Source organism: Mesoplodon densirostris, chromosome 6 (genome assembly GCF_025265405.1).
Source record: "Mesoplodon densirostris isolate mMesDen1 chromosome 6, mMesDen1 primary haplotype, whole genome shotgun sequence".
Classification (NCBI taxonomy): Eukaryota; Metazoa; Chordata; class Mammalia; order Artiodactyla; family Ziphiidae; genus Mesoplodon; species Mesoplodon densirostris.
Window position 1 is genome coordinate 124,800,149 of NC_082666.1, and position 18,208 is coordinate 124,818,356.

At 51.0% G+C, this 18,208-nt stretch overlaps 1 protein-coding gene across 3 annotated transcripts in view; it reads right to left on the minus strand.

The window, feature by feature from the left end:
• Positions 1-1,326: 1,326 nt before the first annotated feature.
• The window catches only part of ZNF395 (zinc finger protein 395), a 38,968-nt gene continuing 22,086 nt past the window's right edge, over positions 1,327-18,208 (minus strand). For all 3 annotated transcript variants that reach the window (XM_060102613.1, XM_060102611.1, XM_060102612.1), the window contains exons 2-10: positions 17,403-17,649; positions 15,809-16,041; positions 13,307-13,416; positions 8,939-9,174; positions 8,394-8,494; positions 7,414-7,693; positions 5,978-6,070; positions 5,003-5,106; positions 1,327-4,780 (exon numbers count right to left, since the gene is read on the minus strand). In XM_060102613.1, the coding sequence (XP_059958596.1) occupies positions 4,669-4,780; positions 5,003-5,106; positions 5,978-6,070; positions 7,414-7,693; positions 8,394-8,494; positions 8,939-9,174; positions 13,307-13,416; positions 15,809-16,041; positions 17,403-17,636 (1,503 nt within the window). In that variant the 5' untranslated portion in view covers positions 17,637-17,649 and the 3' untranslated portion in view covers positions 1,327-4,668. The remainder of the gene's footprint in view (positions 4,781-5,002; positions 5,107-5,977; positions 6,071-7,413; positions 7,694-8,393; positions 8,495-8,938; positions 9,175-13,306; positions 13,417-15,808; positions 16,042-17,402; positions 17,650-18,208) is intronic.

Consider the following 18,208-nt stretch of genomic DNA (forward strand, 5'->3'; position numbering starts at 1 on the left):
CTCTGTTCTACCCCAAGGTGAGGAAAAGGCCAAGGACAACCTCCTCCACAGGCTGCTGAGCTTGACGGGCTTCGTCGGTAATGTAGTCCCCTGGGTCTTCTCCAAGTGGCCTCATGCTCCCCACTGGGTGCTGTCAGGGGGCCCTAGAACCCCCTCCCAGAGATGCCTCACCGTCCCAGAAATGCCTCCAGTTTCGTAAAGCAGTCCCTGAGCTACCAGAACGACACATAGCTTTCTGCACCAGCTCCCCTCCCACCCACGCCAGCCCTGAACCAGCTACGTGGGCCATCATAGGACACGGAACCCATGAATTCAGGGAGCAGCCCATGTCACTCCCTAGGGTCAGAGCTCACTCCATAAGCAGAATGTGACTCATTTTCTCCTTAGTCACTTGCCCACTCCCCAGCAAACTCAGGTACACAGCCAGAAACATCTCCCCGTGGTCAATACAAGCAGGAGAGAAAATGGTTACTTCCTAAAGCAAGAAAGTAACTGACATAGAAAGTCAAAGAATAGTGGTTGCTTTTATGCGGAAGAGAGGAGTGGCACTTTGCTTGAGGTACAAAGGCAATTTCTGGAATGCTGGAAATGATCTGTTTCTTGAATGACTGGTAGATACTTTGGTGTTTGCTTTGTGATAAATCATTAAACTGTAAAAATAAAAATTGGAGATTAAAAAGAGAAAAAAAGAAAATGGTTACTTCCTAGATTATAATCCTAGTGCCATTATTTCCCAGATGATGACTTTGGTCAAGTTTTGTAACCTCTGGGCCTCACTCTCCTCATCTGTAAAATGGGAATGATGAAAATAAATTAAATTAAATTAATAAAATAAATTTAAAAAATAAAAAAAATTTTAAATAAAATAAAATAAAAATGGGACTGACAGGGGCTCCCCTGGTGGCGCAGTGGTTGAGAGTCCGCCTGCCAATGCAGGGGACACGGGTTCGTGCCCCAGTCCGGGAAGATCCCACATGCCGCGGAGCGGCTGGGCCCGTGAGCCATGGCTGCTGAGCCTGCGCGTCCGGAGCCTGTGCTCTGCAACGGGAGAGGCCACAACAGTGAGAGGCCCGGGTACTGCAAAAAAAAAAAAAAAAAAAAGGGGGACTGACAATAGTAACTCCTTCATGGGTTATTCAGGTAATCCGTGTAAGCAACTGGCTGGGTCCCTGATAATGTTGCCTGTTGTTATTATAAGCAAATGAGTGTGTATGCTTCGCCCTCAGGGCTATCACTTGTTTAACACCAAGGACAATGATAATCTTATCCTTTGTAGGGGGAGAGGGCAAAGGGATAGGCACACATTAAATCAGACAATGTACCATTTTATTCCTTATAAAATATATTTCATATTGTTGCTGTAAAAACATTACATTTCACATTTTTAAAAAAATTTTTTGACAGTAAAAATAATACTTGGAAGACAGCTGGGGGAAAAGGCGCCAATAAGACAAGTTCACAGGTGGGATTTGTCTCCCTCTTCTCCTTTTTTTTTTTTTTTTATTTGCCCCTGGTAAAGTCAGAACCTGGGAGGACCAGAAAGTAACAGGACAGATTTCTTCAAACAAATCAGTTTCCACATCCAAATTCATTATGTCCTCCAAGATGTCGAGCTGCGGGCCGACCGCAACAATGAGGACATCGCTCAGAATGCATTCTGAAATTACACAGTTGCTTTCACAGCCGGCTTCGAAGTCAGATCGTTAAATCCAAGCCATTTTACTAGCACGTTGGCCCTTATGCTTTGCACCTGTGACCTCATTTGCCCACAGCTACTATTCGCCGGTCTCTCTCTGCACTGAATGCGCAAGCACGGGTGCAGATTTGGTATCATTAAGGCCGTTCAGAGCAGGCACCACAGACTCCAAAGGTACTTCCAGAAATATTCTGAATAAGGGAAACGTCCCTGGAATAGTTTCCCAAGACACCTGCTTTTGCCAATCCGTCCTGTTAGTTTCCAGTGCGCACCTGTGGCCTCTTACCTCCTATCAGATTCTGCCGCCCGGGTGGGCCGGGAAGGAGGGAGAGATACAGAGATGAAGAAAACAGGCGTGTTGGCGGGATCAGTTCACAAACCCCACCCCCCACCCCCGAGAAGAGACGAATGGGACAACCCCAGGACAGACCACACGTCAAGAACCAACACGACAGCCACAGATGGGGCAGCGGGAGGAGGGCGGCCAGAGGAGGCCACCGCCACCAGAAAGGAAGCAGGAGCAAATGCTGACGGGGAAAGCTGCACCAGAACAGTAAAGGAAAAAAAAAATGAAAAAAGGACCTCAGTTTTTAAATTGTTGCACCCATGTCTTCTCTCTTCCTTTTCTGCCCTGTGCACCAGTGACATAAGAAGCCTGCCTTACTCAGAGAAAATCTTTATATCCAGTTTTATCTACACGGTCCAAACTGAGGGGGAAATGAAAACAGCTTTTCTAAAGGCGAGACCCAGCAAGAGCTCTGATTAAGAAGGGAAGGGAAGAGGCTGCTGGGCTGAGCCTTCCCCCACCCCCATCTCAGAAGCCCCTTCCCCCCTCGGGGAGGACCTGCAGATGCACAGGGTGGGACGTGAGGCCTCAGCACAGCCACACCCTGCATTAGCTTTTAATCAGGGAGCTTGAAAGGGCAGCAGGAAGAACCCAGGGCACCTCTTGCTGGCCTGGTTTCAAGCTTTACCAAGGGACAGAATTCCACATACTTTGTTGTGGTTTTTTTTGACTAAATTATAAAAATATACCCCATCACCACCAAGCACACTCATGCATGAGAGTGTCTTTCCCTTCTGTCACCAAACCCAGGTCAGTATCACCCTTCACAACATCACAGCCCTAGTCTCATGTTTGCAACACTCGGAAACCTGCACGTTTGCAGGTGTGTCTCGGACTGAAAGGCATCTGCACGGTTCCTGCTTCAGCAGCCAGAGGATCCCACCTGGACCAGGAGGACAGCCTCGCTCACAGCCAAGGGCTGGACGCCGCTGTGCAGGCCCCAGAGGGGTGGCCCGGTGGGATTCCCTGAGCCCCTGACCTCTGGGACGCAGGCCCTGAGGAGTCCCCAGACCCGTCCCGCTCAGAACAAAGGTGAGGCTTGGAGACAAAAACACGCCCTCCCCTCAGCCCAGCTCACCCAGCCTGGATCCGTCACTGGCTGGCACGGCGCAAAATCCCCCGCTTCTCCCTCCTCAACGAGAATAGCTTGGCTTATTTACCTCCCAAGCATCGCAGTCCGGGCTCCCTTCCATTCCTGAGGTCTCCAGAAGCGCCAGCAGCTGCTAGATCCACCCCGGTCCCCCTCACGTGACCTCCTCAGGATCCTAACTTGCTGCATCCTGCCGGCAGGCAGAAACGGCGCTCCGGCAGGTATCTGGGAAGGTGATACCGTATCAAAGTGACCCTCCCCATCACACTGACTGGACCAACCAGAAGTCTCCTGCACTGACTGAAGAGTCCTGTCCTACTTGTCATCTCAGGAAGGAGACCAGATGGTCCCCAAAGGGGCAGGTGAGCCAGTGGACCCTTTAGGGACCACTCAACACCCTCTCACAATGGGGGAAGCTGCCACCTACCTTTCAGTCTGTTCTCTCAGCCAGCCCAGCCCTGCGGCCTTGGAGGGACATGGGAAAATCCCTGGTGAAACCAGAGACAAAGGGGAACCTATCTCAGGGTAGGGTCTCTCAGCCAAACAAAAGGGAGCTTTAATCAGAAAGAGGCTTCTGAATACACCGTAACAGAAAACAAAGTGTTTCCGGGGTGTCTTCCAGAGCTGGGGGGGGAGTTGATTCACTCGGGGAACAGGGGAGAACTCTCACAAATACTATACCCTCTGGTCTCTCCTCAAGGATATATGAAAGAGTGATCAAGGTAGTGTTTAACTGCCACACCGCCCAACGTGAATTCGTTTGAGCCCTTTGGCTCAGCTATTTGGGGACAGTCTTTACAAACCTACGAGTCTGGGCTTGGAGAAGAAGCCATACAATATCGGTTGGGCTGCAACTCAACGTCAGGGAACCCAGAGTCAAACAGTCGTCACCAGGAAAATGGTTTTCCTTCGACTTCCATGGAAGCTGACTGGTGAGGACAAGGTCTCCCTTCTCCCACATTCAGGCGGAGGAGGGCCGGCTGCACCTTACAAAGCCCACAGATTCCCCCCACTCTCCCACCCCAGCCTCGGCAGGCCCTGCTCTCTGAGTCATCAGCCAGAAATTTCTTTTTTTTTGTTTTTTTTAAAGAAAAGTAAATCCATCTTGCTTACAGTCCCTTCTGGAAGAGCGGAGAAAGCAAAGAATTCACCACCTCAGCAGGAAACAGAATGAGCTGTTCCTTCTTTCTTTACGTACAAACTAATCCCCTAGGTACAAACTAATCCCCTAGGGAGACGGGCTGGGGGGAGGGGAGTGGAATCAGTTCTTTGGTCTCTGGTTTGCTGCAGAATACCCTTGGTCAGTTTTGGCTCTCTTCTATTTTAGGGGGGAAAAATATTTTCATGGTTTTTTTTTTGTTTTTTGTTTTTTAAATAAAACGTTCCCGTGAGGGAGGGAGAAACGTTTTAAGTATTAAACCTTGGCCAATAGAGCCCAAACTCCCAATGTCCACGCTTTAGCTTTTAGGTTTCTGCTGAGGGCTTAGGACGCGTCTGCCTTTGTCCTCTGGCCGTCGGGCAGGGCTGCTGGACAGTTCAGTCCAGGAAGCGCTGGCAGGCCTTCTTCCAGCGGCAGGCTGTGCACCACTGGTCCCGGTGCTCGATGCCGTACACCTTGCGGCACTTCTTAGCCTCCCCGCGGGCTTTCCTGCAAGAAGGAGCAACGAGGGGACAGTCACACACTGGCTGGAGCGCGGCCGGGCCCGAGGTTGAGCCAGAAGCGGTGGCGGGAGGGCGTGGGAGCCACCAGGACCAGAGGACCAGCTGCCTCCCCACTGCACCCAGGGTGGTTCCCTGGGACCGACCCTGCGGACGAGGGTCGGGCGGGGACCGAAGCCAGAAGGGAGGCCACGGGAGCAGACGGTCTCACCTGGTGCTGCTCTGGGCCCGGGGTGAAGAAGTGACAATCAGGTGAGATTTCATGGCGGGTGGAGGCTGCTGGGGCTCGCTGAAGCTGAGAGACCGGCTCCGGACCTGGGCACGGTGGGGGGGGTGGGAATGGGCCGTGAGCACGAGGGCAGACGTGCAAGGCGAGAGGACCATCCCCAGGGACAGCCGGCCACACCCGCCTTGTGCCAGGAGGCCTTCTCTGGAAGGACATTCCAGGCAGAGGTGAGCAGGGACCAGCTAGGGAGGGGAGGTGGAGACGGACGAGCCGGCCTGGAAAGCCACACGCCCGCTGGGAGTAGGGGCCACGGGCAGGGGGAGCCACTTGGCCTGGACACCTTGTGGACTGCTCCCTGCAGACCTGGATGGAGGCACTGTATGTGGGACAACAGGAGGCACGGCCCTGCCTCCATGGCACCTCCAAGGCACGTTTTACAACGTGTGGTGCCTTCCCGCAGGAGATGTTTCAGGCTGGAACCCAGCAAGCGCGGTTCAAAAGGACTTCCGATTTGTTTTAGTTCACAGGCAAGCCACCTAAAGCGCTGGTCCCCAGTGGCCTGCGGACCTCTGTTCCACCCGCACTGCCCACCCACAAGCTCCTCTCTCCTTTCTCACCTGCCCTCTTCCTCTCCAGCTTTCCCACGTTCTCTCCCTTCTCCTCTCAGCATTAAAACCTTACCAAGCATGCACAGACGCTCACGGCTTAACAGGGCCCGGACCCCGCCTGGCCCCGTGATCTTCTTGGCAATCAATTTGCTTGATCTGGGTGCTCCTCTGCAGGTGCGCCCCTCCCACCTTCTACAGGAGCCTGTGACCCGCTGGGGGTGCGGGGAGCGAGCTGGGGGGCGAGGGCACACGGACCTTCGAGAAGCTGGGGCACAGGAGGCGTGCGCGGGGAGGCGGCCTCCGGCACCGGGTCCCTGGAAGTGCTGATGGGCTCAGAGCTGGGCACACTCACCGGAGAGAGGGAGGAGGCCGTAGAGGGGGCAGCGGCCCAGCTAATACTGGTGTAGATGTGCGGTGAGACGGGGATCTGGAAGGACGGCAGGGCCTGCCGGAGATCAGAGAGCGTCAGCCAGGGCCGCAGCTCAGGAAGCTTTCGGGGCCCAGCCCTCCCCCCGTGACCTCACAGTCTGCAGCAGCAGGTGCACCTCGGACTAGGAAATTCTGGGACACCCCTAAATGCTCTTCCAAAGAGAAATATGAGAGTACCGACTCTGTGGGGTCGCCTGAGTCTCAGGCTCCAATCTTTTTTTGGAGCCCTTCTCTCGGAGCTGGTGTACACGCCAGCCTCATGACTTAATCATCTCTGCAGATTAACTTCTTGGCTGGATCACCCACCGAGAACACGCTCGAGGCAGTTTCCCCCAAGAAGTCCAAAAGCCTTCCGAGTGGGAGCTTCTGGGGCTGCGCTAAGGGTCTGGCGTCCCCAGGCAACCGCGTGGAAGCGGCACGTCCAGGTTGAGGGTTGTTTGTAAAAACAGCAGCCGCCCTCTCCAGGCCCCATCTCACAGAGTCGGCCGGCTGCCCGAAGGGCCACCTGAAGTTGGCACAACATGAAATAGCTAAGCGGCCACTCATTCTAATGAGCAGGAGAGCTGGCTCATCTGTAAAGGCTTTCTGATGGAAAACACTGCTTTTTAATTACAAACTTGCAAATCAGCCTAGAGTCGGATAAAACCAAGCTGTAGGCATACAAGGATTTTAAGAAAAACCGACACATGGCAAGCAGGGTGTTCAGTACCTACTACGTGCAGTAAAGACCATCCTAATGCCACTCCCTCCATGACAGCTTTACCAACCCCGTAGGCAGAGTAGCTTGGTCTTTCCCGTACCCACAACAATTTCTTATGCCTCCAGTAAGATACTTTGATTACTTATTGTAATTAACCATAGTTACCCATTCATTTCTCTCTCCAGCTAAAGCATACACTTCACAAGGTCAGGAACTATGTCTTATTCTATCCGTAAAGCTTAGCCCGAGGCTTAGTAGGTATTCGAAAAACGGAGTGCCAGATTATTTCTTAACACAATTCTAGGAACTGGGGATTTGCTTTGGGAAACCCAACTACACTATTCTATCCCCTTTTATAGCCAGTGATGTACCATTTCCCCAGCCCAAATCCATCAGCCTGGTTACCCAGGGATTCATCCAGATTTCTCAAACCGCTCATGACGGCCACTGAGGTAGAACTCTGGAATCCCCATATTTATCGAGTGTGAAGTCATTTTTCTTTTCTTCTTTGTAGAAGTCAGAGATTAGTAATGCAGCCAAAGGACTCAGCCTTCAGCCGGGGTGGTCAGTGGCCTGTGATCAGGCTGACCAGTGACAGTCAGATGCTGAATGCCCTCACAGCCGCCAGACTGAGCTCCCAGCAGGTCCCCACCCTATACCTGGTATGCATGGTCGGCCTGAATGTGCCAGAAGGAGCCAGGAGCTGACTTGCTGAGAGCACCAGAGGGCAGGTAGGACTCCAGGCCAGGGTGATCTGGGCCTGAGGGCTGGGCTTTGGGAGGAGGCGGAGGGAGAACGGCAAGGGGCGGGCTGGTCACGCTGGGGGTGGGCGCCGGGTCGACGGTGGAGCCTCCAGCGGCAGTAGCTTCCTCCTTCATCTGCACCTCTGTGTAGTAGAAATCCTCCTCCCGCTTGAACTGGTCGGAGTCCACGGTGTCCCTGTGTGGGAGGGAGACGCACTGATGACCAGGGACACGCTGCCTTGGTCCAAACACAGGGGAGAGTGAGGCGCGAGGGGAGCACTTGCCCAGGGCCGCCTGGCGAGTCTGGGAGGAAGGCCAGCAGGACACCCGCTCCTGACGTGGGCTCACAGGGGATTACAGGCTGGCCCCCCAACGGGAATTGTTTTCCCTGTCACCGAAGTCTTCTCCTCCCACAAGATCTGACTCTCATCTCCGCCCCGGGTCCTCTCCGGGCCCCACCCACTCGCAGTTGCTCTCCTTCAGGGAAAGGGCTCTGAGTCAGTTTCCTTGGCCATAAGCTGCCCCAGCGCCAGGGGGTCAGTGCAAAGGGAGCCCTGGCTTCCCGAGGGGAAGCAACAAGCTCTCCCCAGTCGCCCTGTATCTGTCCAGAACTGAAACACCTTCCTGCCTACGGTGAGGTGAGGAGACACGACGGCAAGGTGGAGAGACCTCCCTTCCCATCAACAGCATCAACATCCACTACTGCAGGAGGGGCCTCCTTCCTGGCAAAGATCTCCTTCCAAGGGACTGTTTTGCAGGGCACGAGGCCAGGGACAGGTGGCGTCCTCAGCCGGCCAGTTTCTTGGAGGCATTAGGGACTGTGGGTCTCGGGGAATCGGCAGGTGGAGGACGCCTGAACGGCACCCTCGGCAGAGGGGCCCCGGGCTCGTACCTACCCCAGGTGGAGGGCTTTGACGTGGCGCTTGATGCCCACGATGGAGCGCAGGACTTTGCCACAGTTGGGCCACAGGCACTTGTACATCACCTTCACCGAGTTCTGGGGGAAAGGAAGACGTGGTAAGGGGCACGTGTCCTCCCCTCCCAGCCTCACCCAGTGGGGGCTTTAGCTGCCTTCGAACAGAACCCAGCAGAAGGCCGAGGAAAGGGCTTCCCAGGGACCAGAGACACTGACAAGCAGGGGCACAGAGCCTGGACTCGGCAGCTGGTCCCGGGGGCCGGCATCGGCGCCTGGAGTGGGGATGGTTGGTGGGAAGGGAGGAAGGCCTGCCGGAGGCCTCTGCGGGAGAGCAGGAACGAAGGCAGGGCTGGGGCAGGGGTGAGAAGGCCAAGGACGTGGCGCTGGAGAGGAGGATCAGGCTCCTGGGAATGCCAGGAGGAGAGAGAAGCAGCAAAGGAAAGCCGAAATGGGATGGAGCCTGAGAAGGCCCAGGACCCGGGGCCCGTCCCCTCCACGGCTGCGCTCCCCGCTCACGCCGCGTACCTTTCTTTTGCGGGGAGCTGGTTCATCCAACAGGAAGGCGTCCGGGTCGGTCTCAAATCCGTTATCAGTTTGGGGAGAGCCAAAGGCGTCCCCCAAATACTTGGGGCTGGCCTGGGGGTGGGGGGGCGAGGGGGTGGAGACGCCGCTGCTCCCGCTCCAGTGCCCGCTGGTGGTGCTACTGCCGCTGTCCGACACGTCGCCGCTCTCCTTCCACGGGTCACAGGCCGCGCGGGAAGCTGGGAAGAGACAAGACAGAGGATGCTCAGGGGCCTGTCCCGGGGTCCACTCCAGATTCTGCACGGACAGCCCAGGGCGGAGGCCAGGAAACTCTAGTTTGGAGTGTGGGTTCCCGCATCTAATTCCTGGCTCTGGCTTGCCTGGCTTTGCCACTCCAAGGGGGAAAAACAAAAAGACGACAAAATGTCGCCCCGCCCCCCAACAAGCCCCTCCCCTTTCTGAGCTTCAGTAAAAATGAGGAGTGGGTCCATTCATTGCAGCGCTGTCTGTGGGTGGCCCTGCTCTGCTGTAGTGGACACTTCCTGGCAACAGCCATGCTGATAATCTGACCGCCAGACACACGCTGCAACTGCATTTTGTGTGTGGGTGTCCCCCACTTTTCGAAAGTTTGCTTTACACCATTTCCCTTTGATGAAAGACCCACAGTCGGCCCTCCGAATCTGCAGCTTCCGCATCCGAGAATTCAACCAACCGTGGATTGAAAATATTCAGGAAGAAAAAATTCCAGAAAGTTCCCCAAAGCAAAACTTGAATTTGCCACACACCAATTAAACATTTAAACAGCAACATTTAAAAGGCATTTACATTGTATTTACAACTATTTACATTGTACGCATTTACATTGTTTTAGGTATTAAAAGTAATCTAGAGGTGATTTAAAGTATACAGGAGGATATGCGTAGGTTACATGCAAGTACTATGCCATTTTATACAAGGGACTTGAGCATCTATGGATTTTGGTATCCGCAGGGGTCCTGGACCAATCCTCCACAAATACCAAGTGACAGCCATACATTAGTATCTGTTTTCATTAACTAAAAGAAATCTGAGGAGGGTTTTCACTTTATGAAAAAAGGTGAAAATAGCGTTCGATGTTGGTTTTGCAGTGAGCTGTGACAGAGGCAGTGCACACCCCAAGCAGTAAGAGAGGCCCCGCTGAGCTCCTTCCTGGGAACCACACTCGGCCCCTCAGCACCTAGCGACCATAGCTTTGAACCGTGTCTGTGAGCATCCGTGCTTTATCTTGATTTATTCTGTGCATCTGTTAGCAAGATGTGTGCTAAGGTAACTGCTTCGCTTTGTACCATTTCAGCTTTCACAGAAATGTTCTACTTTCAGATAGCAGGGGAAACCTGTATTATTGATGGAAAGATAACCTAATTAAAATGTACTTGTCACTTTAAAGGCAGGGGGAGAGCGGGGAGAGGGGAGGGGCAAAGCCTCTCCTGCCTCCCTCCCAAGCACAGACAAGCGGGCTGGGTACCACTTGGGAAGCTTTCCCTGCAGCAGAGTAGGATGGAGAGGCCAGGTTAAGGGCTTGGTAACCAGGCTTTCTTGAAAAAATGCCTGTTTGATCATTTAAACCCAGGCAAGTGCATCAAAACCGGCGTGTGAAAAGAAACCATCCAGCTAGCGCTCGCAGCTGTCGGGAGGTGTAGCCTTTACCACAGCCAGCTGTGGCCCAGGTGGCTCCTCTTTTACCCACAGGGAACACGCTTAGAGAAGGAAAGACAAGCTCTGAGAGCGGTTCAGACTCATCACAAGACGACAGGAGGCCCACACAGCCGACGTGGCCTAAACCCGCTGCTCTGCTCCCAGCAATGCGTCTGAACAGGAAGGTCACAGGTGAGTCATGTCAAATTTTCAGTTTTTAAGCTGCCTTTCTTCGGGCTGCTCTAGGCCCGACCCAGAGTCTTCCATGCCGAGACCATAAATCCATATTAATTTTTACTATAGGAGAAGCTGAAATGTTGATATGTGGAAATAGCAAGGAAAGGGGGGGAAAACTGTGACACATGCAGGTATGGTGGCCTTGTCCCCAAAAGCTCCAACTCCCAACATGGGCAGCATTCCACGGAGCCTCCTCAGCCTGGATTCTGAGACGGTCTACCACATCCCCTGTGGCCAGGAGAAACATCCCGCTGCTTTTCTCTCATCCCACTCCATAGTCCAAACTGCTTCTAGGCTCATCTAGACGCCCAGCATTTCGTGTTTCCAACGCAGGCTCTCCTTAATTAAGTCTCACACGCTAGGAAAAGCCCATCCAGACAGAAGGGGACAGATGAACTCGGCCCTTCCTAAGTGTCACTGTCAAGTCTCAAAGCAATGACTTCCTGGAAACCAAGAGTTTACGACATCTACACGTGGGGCTAAAAATAGGGTAGCCCTTCAGGAAAGATCTCAGAAGCCGCCAGCAGGGCAAGGGTTCACACACGTCCACTCAAGAAACCTATCAGGGAGAGAAGGGCAAGGGAGCAGCAGTGCTACATCTAGCATCAGGACAGAAGAGAGCAGGTCACAAGGCAGGCCCGCCCCACAGCACAGCCGCCTTCCACCGAGGAACCATTCCAACGGCTCCACAGTGACAATGCCAAATTGGCACACAAGGAAAAATACAGAACGAAGCAAAAAGTGAATCTCATAAATGAACCTATACCTTGTGAGAGGAACATAAATCACTCTACCTTAGGTCGTAAGGTTTTCTAGGGCAGGGTCAACAGAGCATGAAAGCAAAGTGCTCCCCTGCAAACGCATGGTGAACTTCTGAGAAATCCTTGTAATTCCCTCTGCTCTCGACACGCCCATGCAGAGCCATCCTAACACTACAGAGACCAGAGGGAAAGGGTGGATTCTGCACAAAGGGTATCCACGATTAGAGCAAGGTTCTGGCTGCTGTGGAGACCTCACCTGGCAGAATACGTCAACATAATTAGCTGCCAAGGGGGCCTTATTTCTCCACTGACTTCAGCGTAAGATCAGAACTATACTGGAACGTTCCTGGTGGTCCAGTGGTTCAGACTCCACCCTCCCAATGCAGGGGGCCCGGGTTCAATTCCTGGTCAGGGAACTAGATCCCGCATGCCACAACTAAAGATCCTGCGAGCGGCAACTAAGATCCGGGGTAGCCAAATCAATCAATCCATCCACAAATTTTTTTTTTTAAAGATACTGTAATGGGAAAAAAAGTCTTTAATAGACAATGAAAAATGTTTATCAAAGGGGACTTAAGATATCATGGCATATTATCAGTTAAGATATGTATATACTGGTGTTGGGATGTGTGTATGAACATATGTAGATGGATTATACACACACACACACACACACACACACACACACACACAACCTAATGGGAATAGCAGTCAACGATTTTCTCTCCCTTTATGACACTTTCCTGGATCTTCCTCCTGTTGACCAACCTCCTGCATCTCCTAAACTCGTAGAGTTTCCTAAGGACTTAAGATTGACTCCTTTCCTCCCTGCGTTGCCTGTGTGGCCCCCAGGTGTTCACAGAGCAGGTGTGTGATGCTCTGCGTCAGACTGCAATAGCAGTAGGGAGATTATTTATGAGGGATGCTTATAAAGGCCACTTTCCTCCTGGTATGTGTTCAGAGCTGACTCCGTATTTTCCTATAAGCGTTTAAGAAGCTCGCAATTCAGTTAGGTCTCACCAATGAAAAAGTTATTCCCTGGGAGTAAGTCAGGCCAGCCTGATGACAAGTTTCCAAAAACACCCCTTCAGGTTCACTACCAGTCTTATCAAGCTACTGATATCCAGCAACCCCCCTTCCTCCCATATTACTCGTGATGTATTTTGGGGGTTGTGCTAGAATTTTCTTTTAATTTATAAATTTGCTGTGAAGTCTTACTATCGATTTGTATTACGCAATTAGATTTATTTTAGACTTCAGCTCGTTTGTTCCACACTAATTTACAAGGCTGAATCAGGCACTTGTGACGGGGGAGTGAATGGGCTGAGGCCACTAGGGGTCCATCTGGTAAGTTTCTACCGTTAGGACTCAGTGCTCCCCCACTGGCCATGTTCAGCCCCACAAGTACCTCGCTCGCTTACTCCCATTGAAGAACTTACTCAAGTGGCCAGTGCGGCTCAGTCCCGTGCTCACTCATCTTCCCAACGCACCAGGAAGCTTCTCCCCAGAGGAGGAAACTGAGGAAAAAGAATGGAAGCGGCTAACTCCGTGTCACTCAGCCACTCTGGGATGCCAGGGAGAAGAGACTCCAGAAACCCTGCTGCCAGGCCAGCGACTTAGGCAATTATCTGCCCAAAGCAGAAGAGGTCGGTCGTGGGCCTCTGCCGCACCCAGAACCCACCCGGGCCCCGGTCCTCACCAGAGAAGTTGGTCTCGACCCCAGGAGGACTCTGCACCACGGGGCTGCAGGACAGGGACGTCAGCACCATGGCCGCCATCATCTCGTCCATCTCCACTGCGTCCGACTTCCTGGATTCAGACAGGTTGAGAGCCAGAGGTTACGTCCCGACACAGCTGGTCATGTGAGCATCGCACATTCCTAGGTTGTCCCCTCCACGCCTCGACTCCCATCAGTCAGTGTGTGCTCAAGTAACATTGTTACATAAAGCGTGCAGACCTCTCTTCATTCTTCATGAAAAAGACTCAATTCTGAGCTACACTGATATTATCAGTCAAGCCCCCGCAGAAGCAGGCTGGTCCCCATCCCACTGCTGACACCCGGAGGCAGTTCCACTCTCCCTTGAATTCCCTTCCTAACTCTAAGTCTGCAGCTTAAAATCAGGAATTTTATTTGGGGGAAGGGAAAAGGAGTCCAAGCAATGAAATAAAGCATGGGCATAAAAGACGGCCAGCTAGAATTCAAAATCACCAAAATTACCTTCCTTTCCTCGTTTTATACTTAAATTTAAGAGGGAACAATTACACTAACCAATTCCTTCCCCTTCCCGCAAGATTAATGATGAGGTATTGTGATAGCTTCTGAATGTGAACAGAACCTGGTACATAAGCCAATGAGCAAAAAACCCAGAGATACTAAAATAAATCTTCCAGTGCAAATCTCAATGCTTTATACAGCAGAGTTCTATAAAATTTTACACATAATTTTTTTAATCCATATAAAGTTACATTATTTGGAAATAAAATTAAAGCTATCTATAAGTTAATGCTAAAGTATGAAAAGTCCATCTGAAATAAATTTCTAGGTGGCTCCTCTATTTCAAAGGACTGTATTATACAATTCATTCTTTACAGTTCAGATCCACTAAAGTATATGACTGGGCTTGAAGCAGCTAAACGAAAACTAGTAATGTATTAAATGTGTCAGCATCCCCCTTTTTATATGATTATTTGTATTTTTATTTCCACAGAATGGAAAGACAAATTCTTTGCCAGTATTCCATTGAATTGACAATCACAAATGTTGTTGCTCTGGTCTGGTCTCAAGACACGGGGTGTACTGTCAATAACAATAATACTCACAGACAAACACAGATGGGGCAGGGGGCAGTGCTCAACTGCTTACACATCCATATATAAGGATATCACTGGCAGGGGCTTCCCTGGTGGCGCAGTGGTTAAGAATCCACCTGCCAATGCAGGGGACACCGGTTCGAGCCCTGGTCCGGGAAGATCCCACACGTCACGGAGCAACTAAGCCCCTGCGCCACAACTACTGAGCCGGCACTCTAGAGCCCGCGAGCCACAGCTACTGAGCCCGCGTGCCACAACTACTGAAGCCCACATGCCTAGAGCCCGTGCTCCGCAACAAGAGAAGCCACCGCAATAAGAAGCCTGCGCACCGCAACAGAGTAGCGCCTACTCGCCGCAACTAGAGAAAGCCTGCACGCAGCAATGAAGACCCGACACAGTGAAAAATAATAAATAAAAATAAATAAATTTATTTTTAAAGAAAAGAAAAGAATCTCATGGGCAGATTTTCTCTTTTAATCTTAAAATATCAATGTGCATAAAGTATATAACATAGAAATTAGAATATACATATTCTCAGGGAAAAAAATCATGTCATAAAATTCTAAAGCAGGGACTTCCCTGGCGGGTCCAGTGGTTAAGACCGCGCTTCCACTGCAGGGGGCATGGGTTCAATCCCTGGTCGGGAGCTAAGATCCTGCATACTGTGCAGTGTGGCCAGAAAAGTAAAAATAATTTTTAAAAAAATTCTAAAGCAAAGTAAGCGTTCTTCATTCAGCATCGATAGTTTTAAATATCTAGCCAGGGCTCTGCAATCTCTAGACTGGGCCTTTCCGCCTGTTTTAGCCTGGCTCGCAAGCTAAGAACGGCTTAACAATTTTTAAATGGTTTTAAAAATCGAAAGAAGAATATTCCTTCTTGACATGACACATGCAAATGACATGAAATTGAAATCTGGGTGTCCGTAAGGTTTTATTGGGGCACAACACGCCCGCCTGTTCACATACTATCTGTGGCTGATTTCACGTGACCACAGCCAAGCAGAGCAGCTGTGACAGAGACCATTTGGCCCACAAAGCCTACGTTATTTACTCTCTGGCCCATTCTGAACACGTTTGCTGACTCCTGATCTAAGCCATTTTTTTCTCCCTCATCATGAAAAACTAAGACTTAATTTTAGTTTGAGCATGAAAGGGGAAAAAAATAGCCCTTAGCCAGACAAACCTATATCACCCATAATAGAGTTACAGGGAAAAAAAGACGCCCTTCTGGGTCTTTTCAAAAGGATGCCCTCTCACTGTATCCCATTTGTCCGATATCTTGACTACTAGACACCTGGTAGTTCCACATTCCTTCCCCAACACAAGGCATCCCAAAACCCCATACCTCACCACTCATGTGTCTTTCAGAGCCCAGGTTCTGTCACACAAACCTCTTTGGGACATCAATGTTCCTGGAGACAGGCCTGTAGGCTGGCGCCTGGGTTCCCTGCTCGGGAGGTGGCGCCTGGGGGACGGGGCTCTGCAGCTCGGCCGGCCACACCTCCTCCGCTTTGCAGCAGATTTGTAACTTCTGGTCCAACAGCCAGACAGTCACCTTATCGTCTGCCCAACTATGCCGCTCCACCAGTCCTGTACACTCTTGACCCCCATACCACACACAAACCTGGGGAGAGAAAAACAGCAACCAGTGGTCAGCACTTGGGAGTTCTCACTCCATATGTCCCAAGTTCTGGGAGCCAGGAGCCGTATGCCACAAACTGCATTCTCTGACTCATCTTTAATTCAAGCAGATGCTCCCAGGTACCTGCTTCCCACCTGAACACCCAGACTAGCCACAGTGGATTGGTTCTTCCCAAAACAAATCCTTATAAATTCTCTAGATGGAGAGAGCAAATGTGTCAGTTACTGGGATTTTTTTTTTAACTTGGAGTCTATATGCAATTAAAGTTAAGTTGTTATCATCTTAAAATAGACTGTTATAACTACAGGATGTTTTCTGTAAGCCTCATGGTAACCACAAAGAAAAAAACCTCTAGGAGATACACAAAAGATAAAGAAATCAATGCACAGGACTCCACAAAAAAAAAAAAAAAATCAACAAATCACACACAAAAAAAGAGAGCAAGAGAAGAAGAAACAAAGGAATTACAAACCAGTCAGAAAACAGTTAACAAGATAGCAATACCAAGTCCTTACCTATCACTAATTACTTTAAATGTAAACTGATTAAATTCTCAAATCAAATGAATTTGGAATCTGTGTCCCTCCCTCCTGATTTCTTGCCCTGACTAGCCTCTGAAGTCCTATATATCTGCTGGTCCCCAACTATTGCCTTGAATTGCTCACACCCTGCATTTTTCCCTTCAGAGAATCCTGAGTCTACCTGGGAGCAAGACGGTAGTGGTGAAGAAGTAGGCTGACTGCTTTCAAGGGTGCCTAGCAGTTGCCAGGTGGCCTCACCTCATGGGAAGAGAAGTCTGGACAACACAAGCCTTGAAACAGAGGCAGAAAGCAGGGCCTCTATTATCAGCTCTTGAGAAGGCAATGAAGGAGAAGCCCATGCATCTGCATCTAGTGACAACATCAGGCACAGGTGATGCCTGAGCCCTGCCACAGGGGAGGAAACACTGGAAGAGGGACTCCAAATGGCATTCCAACTAAACAAACACCTTCATCTCTTGAAAACATCTAAAGGTAATTCAAAGATGCAATCTTATCTGTCTCCTGTGAGCCTGAGATTCTTTCCCTTGTTTTTGTAAAGTTGCAAACTGAGACAGATTAAGGGAAACAGCTCTGGCCACTCTCTGAACTGAGGTTCTGAACAGGCCTGAGCCCAGAACTGTCGTGGAGGAGCCCTGGGTCTGCTCATTCCCTTGGGAAGCCTGCTGCCCAGGGGCTCAGATGGCTGCAGGGAAAAGCTCTGTGCTAAAGCCCGTGCCCAGAGAGTTTCACTCAGGGCACCACTGGGCCGCCAGATGCAAGCCTGGAGAGATCGGACATTTGTCCACTCGGGGATCCACCTACCTTCTGCCCGGGCTGAAAGGCCACCTGTTGGAGGCCTGAGGTGCCTGGAGCCTTGAGGAGTTCCTTGGGCTGTTCCTGGCAGGACGTGTCCTTAGAGGCAAGGAAGGGCTGGGGAGCCGCCCCCTCAAGCAGCTCTGCCTGAGGCTCCAAGGGTGGGGCAGCACCGGGTGGCCCCAACACCCGGGCGCCCAGGAGGGACCTCTTGCCAAGGCGCCGGGACAGAACGCTGGCCATGCTGCTGCCTTTCCTGGGAGGCAAAGGGGGTACAGAGTCCTTTATCCCGTATCTGGAGGCATCAGGAAGCCCTATACACAGCCGGAACCCGTGAGTGTCCGTTAAAAAGGATGAAACATTTTAAAGTAACTTTTACAACTTTTTTCTATTTACAAAAGTAATACCTGTTACTAGTAGGACATTTAGAATGCACTGATAAGCACAAAGAAAAACAAATCCCTCAAGAAGCAGCCTCCCACAGATACCCATGTTTCCTATACAGCATTCCAAGCTTTCTTCTACACATAGATTTATATATTTCTATTTCTACAAAAATGGGATCATGGTTTGGTAAACTGAATTTACACTTATGCTGTGTGGGTTATACTGTATCATTAAATGTTATTCTACAATCATACTTTTATAAGTCACACATTGTTTTCTTAGGTGGATGCATCACTGCAAATTTAACAAATTCCTTATTCTTCTTCCTGAGGGCTGTACCCAGGGTTGTGTTGCTGAAACTGCTCTGCCCACAGGGAGCATCTCAGCACACACACCAACGTCCGCTTCCTGGGTCAGGATGTTATGAC